Raw genomic sequence first — 20,462 nt, 5'->3', positions numbered from 1 at the left:
CTGCAGCCAACAGCTCTGCTGCCCTCAGTGGCTCGAACCCCTCAAAGTCTGGCTTTTGGACTGGAGTTTTTGGGATGCGGAGGAGCTTGCACCATGCGTTACGGAGTGTTGTGACTGGCACTTGTTTCCAAGCCTCTGCCCAGTTCAGTATGGCATCCTTGATGGTGTACTTTTTGAAGTTTTCCAGTCTTTTCCTTCCCCTGGTGTCAACATATCCTTCCTCCTCCATCCCATCCATCACCACTAAACAATGCTAGAGGTACAAGTTCCGGTAATGTCGCTTGGCACTCTCTATCACCCCCTGATCCGTGGGCTGAACTAGGGCAGTGGTGTTGGGTGGCAGAAATGTGGCCTTGATCTTGCTGCAGAGTTTATTAGTGGGAGGGTGGACTGGGGTGTTGTCAAGGAGGAGGACAGCCTTCACACCAGAGCTGGTGCTGCTGAACAGATGGGTCAAATGAATTGTGAAACCAATCGTGCGCAATCTCTTGGGTGAACCAGGCAGAAAGGCTGTTATAATATTCAGTAGGAAGTTTATCCATAATATCCTTCAGTGCCCTAGGCTTCCTACTTTTCCCTACCATGACCGGCTTCAGGCAGTGCGACCCGTCAGCGTTGGCGCAGGCCAGCAAGGATATGCGCTCCTTTGCACTTCATCTCCTTAGAGGCCTGGATGTTGGTAGGTAAAGATTTCCAAAATAGACACCAGTCTTGCCTGCATGATAAATTTGGAAATTGTGCAGGCCCTCCTTCTCTTTCAGCTCCGGAAACTGGTCTATAAACGGGTCCACAAAATCGGCATTGGCACAGAGCAGCTCCCGCGTGATAGCTTTGTTCACGACACCATGATGCCACCTAAACCTCCACAGTCAACCATCACTGCACCTGAAGTCATCGTACCCTAGGTGACTCGCAAGCCTCTGTGCTGCATGCTGGATATCCACCCCTCGTACAGGAACACCCTCGGCTCTTTCCCGAGTGTACCACTTATAGACAGCTTCGTCAAGATTCTCATGGGGAAGTCGTCACTTATGGTACACTTTGGCTGTCTTGCTGCTCTCCATTCCCTTTATGGCCTCCTTGACCTTATCTCTTGCCGTGATGAGGTCATGAAGTGTCATTTTTTGAGGCCATACAACTCCATTAATTGACCCCTTGTTGCCCCCTTCTCAAAATCCTGAATAATTGCATACTCTTCCGTGATGGAGAGAATATTCCTCTTCCCTTTGCCTGAGGCAGACGGGATAGCAGACTTTAATGCCAATGTTGATCATAGGTAGGTAGGTACCTTGTGGAGCAGAGGTAACGCGATGGTTAGAGGTATGGCTGGAGAGAAACGCACACAACAAACAACAGGCACAGACTGAGAAAGAGGCTGGGAGGGCAGAGGTGAGGCGTGCTGCATGCGGGCTAGCCTATGTGACTCATCAATGCGTCGCTCTCTAAACAATAGGTCATGTGAAAGCTAGCAGGTTCGCAAAGTTCCGCCACATTTACCGACCTTTGATCGCAAAATCCAGGGGAGGTTTGGTCCTGATTTGGCTGTTTCATGATAGCCGGCAGGTTTGTGAACTTCTGCTGCAATTACCCACCTTTGATCACAAAATCCGGAGGAAGTTCGGTCCTGATTTGCCCGTTCGTTAAATCCAAAATTCGGATTAACGGGGTTTGTTATATCAAAGGTTTACTGTATTTCTTATCACATTTATCCTACACAATCCAAGTACATTCCTTAACAATAAACTAAACTGTACATTACTATATGATGGAGTGACTTACTTTTTCACTGGGAAAAAAAAAAAAAAAAAAAAAAAAAAAAAAAAAAGGGAGGGGGCAATAAATGGTTGTCAGACCCTTCTATGTTAAGTGAACTGAAAACTGAAATATATCTGAAGAATCTGCAAAGAGATTCATAGTATTGTACAGTAAACTAAGTAAACGCTATTTGTAAAATATATTTATTGTAAGCCTTACCAGGTAATAAACCAATAAACAATCTCTCTGAAAAGAAGGCAGGCATCTAGTTACAAAGGTAAGTCAACAATGCTATGAGCAGATAGTGTGTTATCCATCGTTTTTAGTACTGGGCCCAGTCTGCGAGAGATGCTTGATTATATCCACCCAGTTATAGCCACGCGCCCGCTCCCCAGCTGCATTCTGCCGATCCCACATCCGTCGCTTCTGTGCTTTAGTCAACTGCTCCTTCTTCTCTCTTTTGGGCTGGAAAATATAACCAATAAGCCCTCACATACGGCAGGGTCCCTGAACTTGGCCATCCTTGCCAACTACATTCTCAAACTCACTAATAAACACTTTTTTTTTTTTTTTTTTAACACGTTTATGTGAAGCTACAGAATGTGGTGAATAATTTTTAGCATATCCGATAGAGCCAGGATTCCAGGGGCTTGAGTGATGAGTAAATGGAAGTGTGGCCCATTGGACTGGGCAAATCTGGGCTGTCTGGACATTGCTACTCCTCACCCCGCCCTACGGTGGGAAAGGAGGTCTCTCAATGATGATGATGATAAATCTGAGATTATTTTTTCCCAGCAGTTTCCAGCAACAGTTGGAAAGTACACTACTAGTTTTGTCACTTGTTACAGCTTCCAGTCCACTTAAAACATCTGGTGTACTACGTCCAACCTCAATGTGAGGATTCCTCACTGGAAGCATGGCACCATAGTATTATAAAATGACTGACTGAACTGGGTCTGGTACCGTAATTCTGTTCTTGCACATACCCCTACCTCTCTCTCCATCATTGTTCTTCTATTCCTAACTTTCTCACCTGATATTTATTCACCTCTTCCATGAAGCTGGAAGTCCATCTTATAATGCTACTAATTACAATAATTCCTTGAGAAACTTTTCTCTAATGTTTTTGGGGGAAAAAAAAAAAAAAAAAAAAAAAAAAAAAAAAAAAGGGGGGGGGCCTCTGAATGCCCTTAATCCATTGACATATTTTTCATTTTATGTAAACCACAACCAGACAATTTTATTAAACTCTATGAGGACATCTATTTGTAAAGTGGTTACCTATAAAAACAAGCCCATATCTAACCTTTTCAATCTGAAAAATTATCCGAAGCTGAATACAGATCTTACTCATTCCAGATTTCACTTCTTCCATCAGTTTTCAGCAACACTTGGGAAGTAGTCAGCTGAATTTGGCAACTTCAGTCCAATGAAAATATCTGCTGTTCAATGGCCAACCTCAATATGGGGATTCCTTTAAGAGGACACATCCTGTCATTTGACTGACTGATGCATTGTCTGGACAGTAAAATTAAAAACATTAAGTATATACAGTATTAAGTACATTATGAAAGCTTGATGAATGGGAATAGAAAGGGCAGAGCTGCTGTAAACATGACTGGTTTTCAGGGTGTGCAGAGAAGGAATGCAGTGTCAGGAAATGTGACACTCGCACAGGTGAAGAATGCTGTGAAGCAGCTGAAAAATGGGAAAGCATCTGGGGCTGATGAGGTGTATGCGTTTCGTTTCATTTTTAAAGGCTCCAACATGCTTGGATGTGTCGGCCTTGGTCACTTAATGGCGGCTCTCCATGTTGCACGATCCATTGCAGCCTCCCTGTTCAGTCCCTTAACCTTGAGGTCACACTTAATAGCCTTGTCCCATGTCTTTCTCGGTCTACCCTTCATAAACTCACCCCTAATATTAACACCTCTCACCTTCCTCACCCAATTATCATCCCCCATCCTCTCCACATGTCCAAACCATCTCAATCTACCTCTCCTCATCACAACACCAATACACTCCAGTCCCATCCTACCTCTCATCTCTTCCATCGTAAACCCAGCCCCCCCAGACCTTGAATGCGGGGACACACTACACTTCCACCTAATCATTGTCATTTCTGTAGGTCTGAGCCGGCGAATATCCTCCTCCTTTACTGCCCAGGTCTCATTACCATACAGCATTACACTCCTAACACATGCTGCATACAAAGACCCCTTAGCACATAGGGAGAGTCCTCTCAATGTCAGGAGAGGCAAGAGCTCCCTGAACTTCTTCCAACCGCTTCTCACCCTAGCCACAGAGCTAGCTCCAGCCCCACCTCCAGCACACAACATGTCTCCCAAATAACAAAACTCTTCTACACACTCAAGAGATTCACCAGCAAGTTCAATCCTTTCACGCCTGACAATCTCCACCTGCTCTCTCCGACACGCCGTACACATAAAATCAGCATTATCTCACAGTCTACCTCTGATACCACTACATCTCTTGTGCACCCATTTATCACAAACACCACACAAGATGGAATTACTTCCCACACCCTTGTGGCAAACTGCACGTGGCCACTCTCCCTCATCTTTGACAGTACCGCCACCAACCCTAGATGTCATCACTTTTGTTTTATCTGCATTTACCCTTAAGCCCTTGTGTCCCATACCATCTCTCCACTTCCTAAACCTTTCCTCCGCCTCCCTTTCGTTCTCTGCAATCAACACCAAATCATCAGCATACAACAACCCCCACGGGAGTCTGTTTCTAAAGTCAAGTGAGAGGGCTTCAAGTACCATGATAAACAACATGCGACTCAAAACTGACCCCTGATGCACACCAACATTCACGGGAAACTCATCACTCAAATCTCCATTCACTCTTACCTGGGTGCAAGCACCCACAAACATAGCCATAACCACCCTAACCAGCCACTCCTCCAAGCCAAGCTTTCTCATTGCCCACTTCACCACCTCTCTAGGGACTCTGTCAAAGGCCTTTTCCAAATAAAAAACAAAACAAAATACAGATCCCTTCTCCTACCAATATATTTTTCCTGAAGCTGTCGAACAATGACTATGGCATCAGTGGTCCCCCTACCTGGCATAAACCCAAACTGCATCTCATCAATATTCCCTCTTTCTCTATTCATACCTTCTAAAACTCTCTCCATTCCCTTCATTATCTGATCTATAATTTCCTCTTTCCAGGGCATCACCCTTCCCTTTATACATATTTACAATTACACTCTTCAGCCAATCATCTGGGACAACACACTCATAAATAATCATATTTATCAGGTCAGTGACCAACCTCACCCCTAAATCTCCTGAGGCCTTCAACATTTCGGCAGTCAACCCAGACACACAGGCTGCCTTCCCCACCTTCATCCTGCCTATTGCCTCACTCACAGTAGCAGCATCAATCGAAGGCCAAGGGCCAAACACTGGCTCCGCTGGCTCCAAACCTTCCCTGTCCCAGTCAAACTCCTCATTCAACAACCGGCTATAATGCTCTCTCCATGCATCTTTAATATCCTCACTGTTCACAACTACCCTTCCTTCATCATTCTTCACACACTGCTCACCTATAATATCCCGATTATCCCTCTTCATCTGATTTGCCACTTTAAATATCATATTTTTCCTTTGCCCAAGAGTTAGGTTATCAAGTAAAAGTCTCTGTGACTCAGGCATTGCTCTGTATACCTCTCTTCTAGCCCTACACTTGGCAGCCAAGTATTCCTCCTTGGTACCACCCTTCTTCCATTCCCAGAAAAGTCTTCTTTTCTCCTTAACTGCAGCTTCTACACCCTCATTCCACCACCAAGTTACTTTATGTCTTGGTGGTCCTCTTGAATAAGTGTAGTGGAGTGAGCAGAATAAAGTGCTTGTTGGAGATATGTAAGAAGGCATGGATGAATGAAACTATGCCAGCAGAGGGGAAAATGGCTGTGATTGCACCCCTTTAAAAGAAAAGGTGAGCGAAGTGAGTGCAAGAATTATCGTGGCATAAGTTTATTGAATGTGGTAGGGAAGGTATATGGAATAATTATTATAAAGTGAGAGAGATATCAGAAGTCCTAGTGAGTGATGAACAGGATGGCTTTAGGAGTGGCAGAGGATGTATGGATCAAATATTTGCAGTTAGATAGTGGAGAAGGTTTGTGAGAAGGACTATAAGTTGCTCATGGCATTCATGGATCTGGAAAAAGTATGTGACGAAGTAGAGAGAGAAGGATTGTGGAAGGTTCTGCACATGTATGGTATAGATGGTAAGATGCTAGGTGCCTTCAAGAGTTTTTATGATGGTAGTGAGGCATGTATAAGAGTAAATGGGCAGCTAAGTGAATGGTTCACAATCAATGTGGGTGTGCAAAAATGTTGTGTGATGTCCCCATGGTTGTTCAATTTTATATATATATATATATATATATATATATATATATATATATATATATATATATATGGATGGATGGGGTGATGAGAGAAGTAAAAACATGAGTAACAGAGAGAAGGCTGGCACTGGTTATGAAGAGTGATGGATGGAATATCTCAAATTTGTTGTGTGCTGATGATGCAGTGCTACTTGCATATACTGGACAAGATCTTCGTAGACTAATGCAAAGGTTTTGCTGATGTCTGTCAGCGTCGTGCCTTAAGAGTAAATGCAGAAAAGAGTAAAGTGATGGTAATCGAGAGAGAAGGTGACTCCCAGTGTGATGTTATAGTGAATGGAGAGAGACTGGAACTGGTGAGAGAGTTCAAATACCTGCGTAAAGTGCTAGAAAAGTGAGGAAAATATACAAAAGAAGTGGAAAGCAGAGTGACACAAGGAAGGAAAGTAGCTAGTGCTATGAAGGCCTTGATAAGACAGAGGCCTGAGTGCTGTAGCTGCACGAGGCTTACATAAAGGAGTGTTAGTGCCAACTTGAACATACGGATATGAGACTATGGTGTGGCATGAAAATGAAAAGTCAAGAGTGAAAGCAGTGGAGGTGGGACTGCTGAGGAATGTATGTGGAGTACAGAGAGAGGATAAGATACGAAATACAGTAATGTGATTTGTGAAAGATGCTGAGTGAGGAAGTCTTAGGACACCAGAATCGAAGAAAGTGTACAGAGATAGTATGGTCATCTGGAGAGAATGGATAACGATGGTGAAAAAGGTACATCTGAGCGAGTCTGAAGGAGGGAGGAGACAAGGTAGGTCAAGGAGACGGTGGAGGGATATGGTGGATGAGTGAGTGAGGAAGAGAAGTATGGAAGTTGGTGAGACTTGGGAATTGACAAGAGATTGAGGTGGCTGAATGAATGTTGTGAGAAGTGCATGACCAGGGATTTGACACCTCTTTTTAACATGACAGCATCCGGATTGACTCTATTGGATACATTTATGGGAAGCTACAGAATGTGATGAAAGTTTTTGGTGTTATCTGATTGAGCCAGGATTCCAGGGGCTTGAATGATGAGTGAATGGAAGCATGGCCCACTGGACTGGGCAAACTTAGGCAGTCTGGATGATGCTACTCCTCACCCTGCCCTAGGGTGGGAAAGGAGGTCCAGATGATGAATGATGATGATGGTGATGATGATGATGAATGATGAAAAAGTGACATTTTAAAACTCTCTCTCTCCCTCATGAAGACTTACTCTACAAAGAAGGAAGAAACAATACCTCTGCCTGCTCGTCCACAGTCATATGTGCAATGTCTGTGGAAAGTTCTGAGGTGGTGGTTGTAATGGACACTTCCGATGGCTGCTCCTCTAAAAGTTCATCTTTGGCCTCCTTAAGCCACTCAAATAGTGTGAAGGTCATGCTCATCCCAAGGTTGATCTTGGCTTGCTCCTGTAGCCCAGACAGAATCTTCTCCTTTACCGTGGGCACACTATAAGTGTAAATTTAACCACTGAGCTTCCTCATCATTATTTCATTTTATATCTGAGCCCAAGGATGCCTTTTACTGGTACACGTTATTCTTGCCATCTCCAAATAATCACATACAGCTTAGGTCACTCTTTTCAACAGGATGGATTATATATAGTATTAATTAATCCCTTCAATACAACAGGCTTTTCCTAAAGTGAATATGGTCATGTAGTGGCAGCAAAAATGAACAAAATGGAATATAGTCCTGATTCAAGAAATTAATATAACCCAATAAATCCCTATACTACGACAGCACACTAACTGAATATGTTCTTGCAACCCACACACAATTTTATTCAATTTTACAAAAGACTTCCCATGATGAAGAAGTTACTGAAAGCTGTAACCTAACCTCTCCATTTGAGGGGGGGGGGGGAAATAAGTAAAAAATAAAACACAGAAAAACAAATAAAATTGCATGGAGAAGGCAACAATAAGATACCGTATAGCAAATCCTCTGGCTGAAAAGAAACACTAGGTACAAAATCCTTCACCCTCTCTAGGCTGTATTTTTTACAAATATTCAAAGTGATCCCAAAGTTTTCAGAATTCATGTACAGTATGTTGATCATGCACTGCTAAGGTAATGTCTGTCTGATGTATAGTGATTCACTGATAAGCTGAAACATACTGTACAGTCATACTCTCTTGTACACAGAATGAAAGTTTTCTTCATTTACCAATATATCTCACATACAAAATAAATAAAAGAGGCACAAAATGGAAAACAAAGTTTAAAACTATACAACAGTTCTTTCAAGGTGCCTGCGGATCATGGGTGATAGACATCTTCAGCCAGCTGTATCCTAATGGCCATAGTCAGCTAGTCATAACATAAGAGTACTGCACTGTATAATATACTGATAAATGTATGAATAAATACTGAAATAACCTGTCACACTCTAGACCTAATTTTCCCTTTCCTTATTTTTATCAAGACTTCATAAATAAATCATTCATCATTCATTCATCATCCAATCCTATGTTGCCCCATGAGGAGCGTAGAAGCCCGGGGCTAGGCAAGCTGGTCCTGACATTTAAGATGAGAGTGACCAGCCTCACTCATCCCTGGGTGGCATTACATGAGCAATAAACCCCAGCCACCCCTTGGATATAAACCTTCACTGGCTCAATCCGACTGGAGCTCCGTAATTACCCACTAAACCACCAGGCACCAAAATTTGGTTATACGGTTACCACCCAGCATAGCAAATGGTTTCATGGTGTGCAGGAAACCATTTAGCTTGTCACCCACAGGTAGAAGGAAGGAAGTAAATAAATAAAAAGAAATAGACATTCACCTACCTTCAAATCAACTAAATAGTATAGTGAACTATGCACAAATTTAAGTGAAAAATGATGATTAACTCTTCAGCAACTTAAACAACTTAAAGTACTGGGAGTAAAAACTTTTAGTAAGGACTGTAAAAAATACCATCTAAAATGAAGCCTTGACCATGACCGTACATGTGTTTGTTGTAGAAGAGGTCGAGGCTGACGGTTGGCACGGCATCTGGGTAATCAGGGCCCCACGTGATTTCCACCAAGAATGATTTGTTGTCCCCAGTCTCTCCATACTGCAGAGAAAGGCATAATTTTACTTTTTTATACTGTACAGTGATACTCAATTATCTGGCCGACTGTACTCAATTATCTGGCCTATATGAAAGGCAAGGGTGAGTCAATATATCCAAAAGCTGAATAAATGAGTACAGTATATACTGTATATTGAACATGCATGCACCCACCAAGGTATGTGTATAAGATGGGAGATGAAATAATAAAAAGAAAAGGACCTTGGTGTGACTATACAGGATACCCTACTACCAGAGAAATATACAAACAGGATTACTGGAGGAACTTATGGACTACTGACCAACATGAGAGTGGCATTTAATTATATGGGTGAAGAGATGCTGAGAGAGTTAGTAGTAACCATGATAAGACCAAGACTGGAATATGCAGCAGCGATATGGTCACCACACTTGCAAAAGCACACTGGTAAACTAGAAAGAATACAAAGGATAGCTACAAAATTGACACCAAGCTTGAGGGAGTTGTCTTATGAGGAAAGATTAGAAAAGCTGAAATAGACAACCCCGAGAGAGAGAGTAGAGAGGGGAGATTTAATTGCAATGTTTAGAGGAGTAAGGGGAATAGAACATGTGGACAGAGAGGACCTCTTTGCAAAAGATGACTGAAGAACAAGAGGACATGAATTCAAGGTGAAGAAGAATCAATGCCTTAGAAATGTAAAGAAATTTAGTTTTCCAAACAGAACTACTGACAACTGGAATAATTTGGAGGGGGAGGTGGTGCAAGCAGGGAGCCTCCATGTGTTTATATTAAGATTGGATAATAAATAATTGTAGAAAAGAGATGGGACAACAAGAGCTTAGCTCAAATCCTGTAAGATACAATAAGGTAAATACAATTAGGTAAATACAATCACTTATTCTCACACACAAGCAATCATTCATTTTCACTTACTTAATAACTTGTTCTCACTCATACAATGTTCCTCATTACACTCACAAACACACACATGGTCACACATTCTCTCTCTCTCTCTCTGATGGTAGTGAAGCATGTGTTACAGGGGCTGTAGACAACCTGGTTAATCTGAGAGGTGGACAACTGACAGCCAGATAACTGAGGCTTCGATGCAAAACTTTACATACAGGCAGCAATTATGTCTTCAGATCAGTATGTACCATGTTCCAAATTATCACAACTTCTATACAACAGGTAAATATAGTCTATCTATCTATCTATTGCCAGACGCCACAATCCCGTTTGGGGTGGCCACAAACAAATCGCCTCCACGTCGCCCTGTCCCCTGCCATTTCACTGCCCTGCTCCCAACTCACACCCCCCTCTCTCATATACCTCTCCACCCCATCCCTCCATCTCATCCTTGGCCTCCCCCTCCCTCTTCCCCCCTCCACCTCACTCACATACTCTCTTCGTCAGTCTCTCACCCTCCATCCTCTCCACATGGCCAAACCACCTCAGTGTGTTCCTCAAAACGCTTCCTATCACATCCACATCAACACCACAACGCTCCTTTATATCCTCATTCTTCAGCCTGTCTCTCCATGTGACTCCACAGGCTCCTCTTAAACAACTCATTTCCACTGCTCTCACTCTTGACTTGTGTCCTTCCAACAACGTCCAAGTTTCACTTCCATACATTAGAGTTGGTATCACAATACTGTCATGTAGTAATTTTTTCACTTCCATGCTCACTTCCCTGTTTCATATCACCGCTTTCAAAGAACCAGCAACCTTTCTTCCCTGCTGTACCCTTTCAAGCACTTCACCCTCCAAACATCCATCCTTACTCATCACACTACCCAAGTACTTAAACGTACTCACATTTTCCAATTCCTCACCATCCAACCTCGCTGTACATTCACTGACGTCACCTCTCTCAAAGACCATCACTTTACTCTTCCCTACATTCACCTTTAGATTCCGTTTCTTGAACACTCTCCCAAACTCATCCACCAAGCCTTGCAGCTGCCCTTCGTCTTCACTTAACAACACAGTATCATCTGCAAACAACAGTACAGGGAGTTTCCAAACACTACCCTCTCTCACCAGGGCCACTCCAACAACCACTACCCTACCTTGTACCTCTTTTATTATCCCATCCATGTACAGATTGAACAACGATGGAGATATGACACATCCCTCTTTCAAACCAACCTTCAAAGAGAAAAATTCACTTAGTTCACCATCCACACGCACTGCAGCCTTAGCACCATCATACATACTCTTCACAGCATTCAACAACTTCCTATCTACTCCATATATTCTTAACACTTTCCACAATCCTTGTCTATCCACCCTGTCATATGCTTTCTCCGAATCCATGAAAGCCGCATACAACTTCTTTCCCCTCTCTAGAATCTTTTCCACTAAAGATCTAAGAATGAATATCTGATCTACACAACCTCTTCCCTTCCTAAAGCCTCCCTGTTCTTCTCCAAATAATTCCTCTGTCTTACTGAAAAAATAATAATACCGTAATAAAAAATGGTCACTCTGCAAATGAGTTTCCTCTATAAAAAGGTCATAACAATACGGAACTGTATAGTGATGCTCAATTTTATACTTCAAATGAAGCATACTAAATGAAACAACCACATTCATACTAGTTATGTGATACAGTTAACAGCTTGAAATTACACATAATTAATGGTTTCCTTGTTATTGTACCGTAATTCCCATTCCAGAGTTTACTGGAAACAACATACATTTCTTGTATATGTGCTAATCTTTGTGTGTTTTGTTGTGGTGGATGAGTGTGTGCGGCAGAGAGGTTTTGGAAGTCTTTGAGGCTAGGGGACTGACAAGAGATTGAGCTGGCTGGATGAATATTGTAAGAAGTGCATGATACGGGATTTGGCATCCCTTTTTAACGTGACAGCGTCCGGACTGACTCTATCAGTTACGTTAAAAAATTTTTTTTTTTTATGCAAGAAGGAACCAAAGGCTAAAAGCCCACAAACCGTTCCTTAAAAAAAAAAAAAAAAATACATATGAGCCAAATTCAGGATATGTTCATATTGAGATACCTGGACACACTGCGTCTGAAAGACTGGAGATTGTGGGAAGTAGGAAATACAGACAAAGGGAAACAGTTCCAGCGTTGACCTATCGTATACATGAAGGACTGGGAGTAACGGTTAACTCTTGCATTAGAGAGATGGACAGAAAAGGGATAAGACTTTGTTGCCAGACGGGTGCTACATGCCCATCGTAGAGGTGGAGGGATGCAAGCAGAGAGTTCAGAGGAGCAGCTACAGATCGTGGTGAATGTTTTTGGCATATCAGGTAGGGCCAGGATTCTAGGGGCTTGAATGGTGAGTGAATGGAGGCATGGCCTCCAAATCTGGGCTGTCTGTACACTGCTACTCCTCACCTTGCCCTTGGGTGGGAAAGGAGGTCCCGATGATGATGATGATGTAAAATCTTTTCAAGAAGGCTAATCTTAAGTGCTGGAGTGAGTCACCATCATGTGGTGGCATTAATATAACCACAAGGCTCAACTTCTTCATTCTACAAATATCCCTCAACTACAGGCAGACCCCCAGACTCAATACCTCGGCATGGCGATGGGGGTAGAAATACCACCCTCAAACCCCGACATAACGATGGGTTTTGTTTTTTTAAAACCGACTTCGATGATATTTTTAAACTTAAATTTTGTGTTTAGGTTGATTTATAAACTGCTTTTAGACTTACATTAACGTACTGTATTTTAGTCATAGGTGGGGTGAACACTGTCATTTTGGGGTACAAATTACTAAGTCTGATTTTTTCCAGACTTATTTTTGATGATCTTCAAAATTTATTTCTGGGTTTAGGTGAGTTACAAACTGCTTTTAGGCTTGATTTGGCTTGTTTAAAAGCTATCTGGGGGTTTAGGTTAGCTAGAAACTTGTTCTGGACCCATTTGGGTGGGTTTACAAGTTGGTTAGGGGGGAAACCCTGGGCTCAAAAATGCATCCCTATACTTTACATGTTAAATCTACCCCAAGATATGATACCCCACCTAGCGATGGGTTTCTACTTAAGGAATTGCATCATTAAACCTGGGTAGGCTATGCCTGTACTGTACTTCTTTGTCCCCTAAATAAGGAAAGTGGACTAGAGGAAAAGGGCAACTGAAGCCTGCAGGTCACTGAGTTCACATTTCAGATGAGCCTAGGGCAACAAGTAATCTTACCTTGTATTGAAATGTGGTGTTATTTATCATAGTAAAACTTGGATCTCCTTCATATATGGACTGCAGCACCTCTAGCTCCTCCTCGTGCTCCTCACGCATTGTTACCAATGACGCTCAGTCTAACAAGGGACAAAATACATATGGTACTTTAACCTCCTGATTCCATTTTTTTTTTTTTTAAGTTTCTGGTATTTTAATCCATTAAATTTGGTTATTTAAGTTTTTTGAACCTTCCCACCCTCTGACAATATCATTCAGCTCACGAATGTTCTCTCTCATACAGGAAGGGTTAATGGAGATTATTTTGACCAGCAGTATGAACTCTCTCCCAAGCTGAACAAAACCTGCTTGGTTGGAGCTAGAATAAAATGTCTTCATATTCCATGAAGTTAATAAACAAACAATGAAATACAGTATAATATTCCACTGTACTATTAACTTGCAATTAAAAAAAATACTGTATATATACCAGTACATATATTACAGACTTTAATGTGAGTAAACAACGGTGAACAACAGAAGGAACAAGCTTATAATAAGATGGAAAATAGGACTGACTGAAACAGCAAGATGAAAACTAAACTCATATAGTATTGGTATTAAGATACAGTATGTCCCATTTGGAAAGAGTTCCTGGGAGGAGAATAAAAATGAATAAATAACAGTAGTAACCTACAGGGTATGTGGGAATCTAAGAAAGATGGAAAGGAAGAGATGGTGAATAGTAATATGATGGGGATTAATAAGTCACAGAGATGTGGTACTCATGTTGACAGGGGACATACATCACCATCAGAAACCAGTATTTACACATTTAAAGTGCACTTTGAGATAGTTTAACAACACAGGTATGTACAGCACACTGCTTATATAGTAAGACCTATTTACCAGCAGTCGTAAAGTATGATATGTAGGAGGACTACTGGGCCTTGTGAGCAGGGTGTGAAGCCTATGCCCAGAGTCGAGCACATTAAAAAAAAAAAAATACCGATAAGTACAGTGGGGCACCAGGTTTCATGACATCCAGATTTCTGAAATGCACTTTCGTGGCGGCCATCAAATATTCCCGTGATTGCACATTCATGACTAAAAAATGCACTTTCGCATCTGCCAGCACCACAAGTTGTAGATTCTTGCAACGGCAACGTCAGCACCAACACTCAGTTTCGGCCTGTTTCCCGCATGTGTTCAGTGTGCCTGCAAGTTGAGTGTTACACTCTCGTGTCCTTGATTAGTAACTGGCAGATATATGTCATCTTGTGCTTCAAGATGGGTTGGAGGTGGACTGGGTGATAGTGGAAATGGTGTAAGAAGGCATGAACCTGGAACAGCAGATGGTAAAGGGAAGGCCAAGTGTGACTACTGCAAGGGGGTGAAAAAACGCAAGTATGATGTTAAAAAATATAATAGTGGCAGATACCCCCTGGCATCAAATCCATTCTTTATGATTTAATGTGCTGACAGCAACATTTCTGGTAACTTTAGGATGTATTTAAAGCAGGAAATACACTGGGGGGGTGAGTTTTCTTACGGGCCCTGTCCCTATTAGCTTATTTCCCAAAAGGTCAATGCCCCAACCTTGGCAGCAGCAACTTTGGTGGCACTTTTCATGGTCCCTATTAGGCATGAAACCTGGCGCCCCACTGTATGACATTGTCCCTTTGCAGTGCCCCAAAATATCATCGAGCATTATAATCTCCTTACTGATCATCAAGCTTTATAATCTACTTATTGATTATCGACATTATAATCTATTTACTGAGAATCAAGCATTACAATCCGCAGTATGGTACTTACTGATCATCAAGACCTGCTCACAAGATACTGCCTAATGGGCAGACATAATAATCTCCTTACTGATCATCATTAAACACAATCATGTGATATTAACTGCTAAGGGATCTTTGCAGCATGTTAGGAGTGTAATGCTGTATGGTAGTGAGACTTGGGCAGTAAATGAAGAGGACATTTGTAGGCTCAAATGAACAGAAATAACAATGATTTGATGGATGTGTAGTGAGTCCCTGAGTGTGTGGCCTGGGGGGTGGGGACTAGGTTTACCAAGGAAGGGTTGAGGGGTAAGATGGTACTGGAGTGTATTGGTGTTGTCATGAGGTGACGCAGATTGACCTGGTTTGGGCATGTAGAAAGGATGGGGGATGATAACTGGGTGCAGAAAGTGAGAAGTGTTAATGTTAGGGGTAGGGTTGCAAAAGGCTGACTGAAAAAGATCTGGGACGAAGTCACTGAGTGTGACCTCAGGGATACGGGACTCAATAGGGAAGCTGCCATAAATCAAGCAGCTTCATCAGCAAGGACAGCCACAATTAGGTGACCATGGGCGACGCATGCAAGCATGCTGGAGCCATCAAAAATGAATGAAAACGAAATAAGTACAGTAGTATTTGTCATACATGACTGTCATTAAACTCAGTTATAAAATACTGTATTGTATACTGTAACTACTCAGCCATGCTGGCATGTTATTTGTATACAGTATATGGCTGTACATGAACATAGAAAAGCAAACACTGTAACTACCCTAAGCACTTAACCAATCAGGATGACAATTGGGTGTGGAAAATGTGGTGTGAATAACGAGGGTAGGATTGTGAGAGGCACACCAAAATGGACCTGGGACAAGCTCATAGGGTGTGACCTCTGGGCTATGGGACTAAACAAGGAAACTGCCAGAGATCATGCAGCATGGAAAGCCACCATCAGGTGACCAAGGCTGACTCATGCAAGCATGTTGGAGCCCTTATAAATGATACGAATCCTCTACTATGAATACTGTCCTTGTCCCTCATAACGGTTCTCGGTCTTCCCACCAATAGCTTCAAAATCAACTATTCCCAGGCACCACCCCAGCAGTTTTTGATTTTCACAGCAACCTAGGTATTTTTTTTACTTTCACTCACCATGACTCCATGGTACTTTCAGTGTGTTCTATGACATTTTCCCTTTAAAGTGGGGGAGGGGGGGTCTGGCATTTCCATCATAAATGTGACTTTTGGAAGTGCCACCTTCATCCTAGAATCAAGTATGGTCTGAGACGCTAAGTGCGTGGAAAGTTTGAGTGGCTTTCTCAGTTATACATAGTGGCTGTCCAGATGATATGACACCTAGTTCATCTGATGGTTTTTCATGTGTTTCCATTTTTGCTGGGCTTAATGTTTGTCAGGAATGTCGTATTTTGCCATGGTGACGGAGGAGGGAGAAGGGAAGAAAGTGACAAAATAGATGTAAATTAGTGTTTTTCAATTTCAATCAATTCTCAGACAATTTTGTCACAAATTACTCCTACCCCTCCAGGAGTGTGAAGTCAGACATGGGATACATTCAATTGTTGCCTCAAGTCAGATACAGAATAAATTCCAAATCGGTCAAAATACAGTACTGTACAGTACATTAAAATCTACCAGAACTGAACCTAATCTGCCCTTCTAAACCTATCATTACCAAACTATGCAGTACCTAACCTTGATCTAACTGGGGGAGCTTCAATCCCTCGGTGTCAACCTTGAAAGCTGCTCAATCCTTGAAAAGCAGTTTACCTCTTCAGCTGCCTCGGCATTACTGGGGATGGGAGCTATCAGGGGGAGGTCGCATGTCATGATCAGAGAATTTGCTTACGGGGAGATAATGAAACCTCAATTAAGACGAATTTGTAATGGAAATACCACAAAGAAGATCCCCCCCCCTCTTAATCTTGGGAGAAAACAGCATACAGCACATTGAAATAGTTGGACATGGGTGCAACAAAGGAAAATTAAACCAGTACATACATAAATCATGCCTTTACATGCAAACAGTGAGGCCTCACATGCACAGAGGTAAGGGCAGAACTAGGCTTTAATGCATAGATGGAAACATGTGTTATGTGCAACCTATATTTCAACTGAAGTGTCATGGAATAGCTGTTTGTACAACTGAGAACTAGATGTCGAACACCCCCAGATAAGAGAATTCAGTAAACACTGAAATGGTAATTACACTCAAAGGCGTTTCTCACATTCAGGAAAACTCAGTCCAGCTCTCCCTTTCTTGTATAAAATCCACCACTCTGCTGTTGAAACAGAGCAAGCTTAATGCTTACAAGTTAACACCTGCCCATAATAGACAACCACACATATTCCATACCACTGTCTCCTTCGCCTAGTGGGATCTTGTTTCACACGATGCAATCTGTACTCCGGTTGCCTCCTCCTATACTCCCTGTGACTTTACCCTTCACACCTTTACAACCGCCATCAGTAATTCAGTACTCTTCTGACATGTGTCCTGCATGTAAACATTCACGGTAAAGTTCAAAGCGCGGAATATTTAAACATGTATGTGACAGCACAGCTTACATCCAAAGTAAATTTGCTCCAAAACCAGACCCTGATTCAGCATTTATCACCCAAAGCGCAAGTAAGAATTCTTTTCTTTGGGAAACGGAGTAAACTCGAGCCCCTTTAAGAGAACCGCCTTCAGTTGCATGAAAATGGCGGTATACATCACACTGATCATGACCATGCACTTTACCTTCGATGTTTACACTATTTGGTGATTATAAACTTTCTCTTAGCACTTCTAGCTAAGTTAGCAGAGTCAGCAACATACAGTATTTCGTTATATAACAAATATCCGTAAAAATTTCGTAATAACCATCTAGGCATCACAAATAACTCATCTGAATGTTTTTAACTGGTACTGCTTACAACCAATCTAGTTTTCAATTAATTGAATATATGGTTACTGTCTCCGCTTCCGAACCGTTTCATGGGAACAACATTTTTACACATTGGTTTACACTCTTCCTCACTTTAAATGTATGTCCTCTTTTCCAGCCACTTTTTCTAGTCCTTCTTGACTCATTTAAACATCGTGAACTCTCTCCTCTCACGTAAGGTAGTTCTAACTTTTTATCAAATCCCAAACTGATCCACATAAAATGGATCATAGGGCCCTGGGGCAAGGCCACTGAGACCTGACATTTAACCCGTTAACCGCTCGTGGCGGTTTTTTGGAGGTGTCCGTGGTGCGAGACAGGGGTAAAAATGAAATTTCCCAAAGGCCAAATTTTGTCCTAGGAATTGAGAGAACACATGCCAAAGTATATAGTAATGAAATATTAGCTCAATATTTATCTTGGTAAAGCTATGGATGAACATCGAAGTGCCTGATTCCCTATTGGAAAATGGTTTTCGTTTTCTTTTTCGGTTTCGGTTTTGAAGGTTCAAACATGCTGGCATCGGTCGGCCTTGGTCACCATGGCATTATATTTGAAATTCACCTGCGCAGCCAGGACTATTGAAGCAGTCGCACTCGGAACAGCCTAGGCTGTATAAAGCAGTTAACGGGTTAAGGCGATGATGACCAGACTCACCCGAGTGACACTGCATGATCAACCTCAACCACCCCATCCGCTTGGATCATTTGGTTATATGGTCACCACCCACCATGTACTGTCTTCTTGGGTTACAAGAATCCATTAGGCTTGTCACATAGTGCATCTGTACAATCACCTGGAGAGTGAGAGAGAGCGCGCACTACATCGTCACTGGATGATTGGTGCCCCACCTACCACTAATTTTATGAAAGACAGCTCTTTTAAATTTTGTCATGTAGCCAACCTCTGTACCTTTTCCAGTTTATTAATGATTTTAAGTAATGCAGTATGTATACCGGGCCAAATCCTGCACTCTGGATACTATATGCCCCTCCATTTATCCTGTTAATACTCTTTTCTGGTAAATAATTTATATAATTCGTATAATTTATAAAGACTCCAACATGGTCGCTCCAACATCTTTCTTATGTTTTATTGATCTTTCTCTTTCTTTCCTATTACTCACATAAGAAAGTATATTGTCACTAACTCCCATTTCTAAGACTTTTAAAATTCATTTTCCAAGTCAGGCTTCACTGCTGCAATGAGGGATGCTGGACAACTCACTATACTCTGTCCATTTCCCTTCCTTCTCCTTCTGACAGAGGACACCCTTCTTTTCTCTGCATTTATTAATACTGTTATACCATTCCCAAAATTTCAGTAACTGTGGACCCAAGAACATGAGCCACCAAGACCTGTACTACTATATCCCTATGGGCTTATGATAGTTACTCATTCTAGAGAAAGTGCAAAAGAAAATGAGAAGAAATATGACACTGGAAAACCATGCGAAAACTGAGAGATGCCTTGGGTCAGCTAACCCTACTCATTGTCTGAAGTGCAGGGGTCTCGATTCCCAAAACAGCCAATGGGTTGTACTTAATGTGAGCTTGGCAACTAAGTCATATCCCCTCCTAACTCCTAATAGTTTTCCTCAGCTTGGCTGTGAAATTTGTTTTCTTTGCAAAGACAGTGATTTGTGTCACTATCTATCTGCCTATAGCCAGACACCTTAATTGTGTAAGGGGTGGCCACAAACAAATCACTTTTATGGCACCATGTCCTCTGCCATCAGGTTGCCCTCCCTGCAACTCACACCTTTCTTCATACATCTCTCCATCTCATCCTCGGTCTCCCTCTATCTTACACACATCCACCCTTCTAGTCAGTCTCTCATTCTCTACCCTCTCTGTATGTTCAAATCATCTTACGAGTATGTCTGCTAGCACTTTCAATCACACACACACACACACACACACACACACACACACACCTTATTTACACTGCTCGCTGGTGCAGTGGTAACGTTCTCGCTTGCCATCTGGTAGACGGGAGTTCGCGCCTCGCTCAGGTTGCGAAAAGTTTCACTGATGAAGTGGGTGGTTACTGTCCCTCTTGAGCAAGGGGACAGGTGTGTGGGTGTGTGAAGGTCGCAGCCTTGCCCTTAGATCGGACTATATGAGCTCTCAGCTCCCTTCCGGGAGGGTAAAAGCTGACAATCACGACCATCAGGTGATCCTGACCGACCCGGTGAATTACATCCACATTATTGCCACAACACAACTGCACTTCCTCATATATCTATCTATCTCTCCATGTAATGCTAGATGCTCCTCTCAAATAGCTAATTTCTACAGCTCTCACTCTTAACATACATCCTCTCAACAG

General features: G+C 42.2%; 1 protein-coding gene across 6 annotated transcripts; it reads right to left on the bottom strand.

Moving 5' to 3' along the window:
• Positions 1-1,973: 1,973 nt before the first annotated feature.
• LOC145410802 (RWD domain-containing protein 4) lies at positions 1,974-18,804 on the bottom strand. Of its 6 annotated transcripts, none has more exons than XM_080280922.1 (5): positions 18,789-18,804; positions 13,415-13,533; positions 9,145-9,254; positions 7,426-7,636; positions 1,974-2,220 (listed from the first exon to the last, which is right to left on the bottom strand). In XM_080280922.1, exons 2-5 carry the CDS (start codon positions 13,511-13,513, stop codon positions 2,065-2,067), a joined length of 576 nt encoding a protein of 191 aa, XP_080137048.1. In that variant the 5' UTR covers positions 13,514-13,533; positions 18,789-18,804; the 3' UTR covers positions 1,974-2,064. The 6 variants fall into 6 exon arrangements, with proteins under 6 accessions (XP_080137048.1, XP_080137046.1, XP_080137043.1 ...); XM_080280920.1 differs by lacking the exon at positions 18,789-18,804 and adding an exon at positions 18,225-18,432; XM_080280917.1 differs by lacking the exon at positions 18,789-18,804 and adding an exon at positions 17,945-18,061.
• Between the last annotated feature and the right edge of the window lie 1,658 nt (positions 18,805-20,462).

This window comes from Coenobita brevimanus, chromosome 86 (assembly GCF_032717465.1).
Source record: "Coenobita brevimanus isolate Jiangsu-jjx chromosome 86, ASM3271746v2, whole genome shotgun sequence".
NCBI lineage: Eukaryota > Metazoa > Arthropoda > Malacostraca > Decapoda > Coenobitidae > Coenobita > Coenobita brevimanus.
This window is presented reverse-complemented; position numbering and strand designations above follow the sequence as displayed.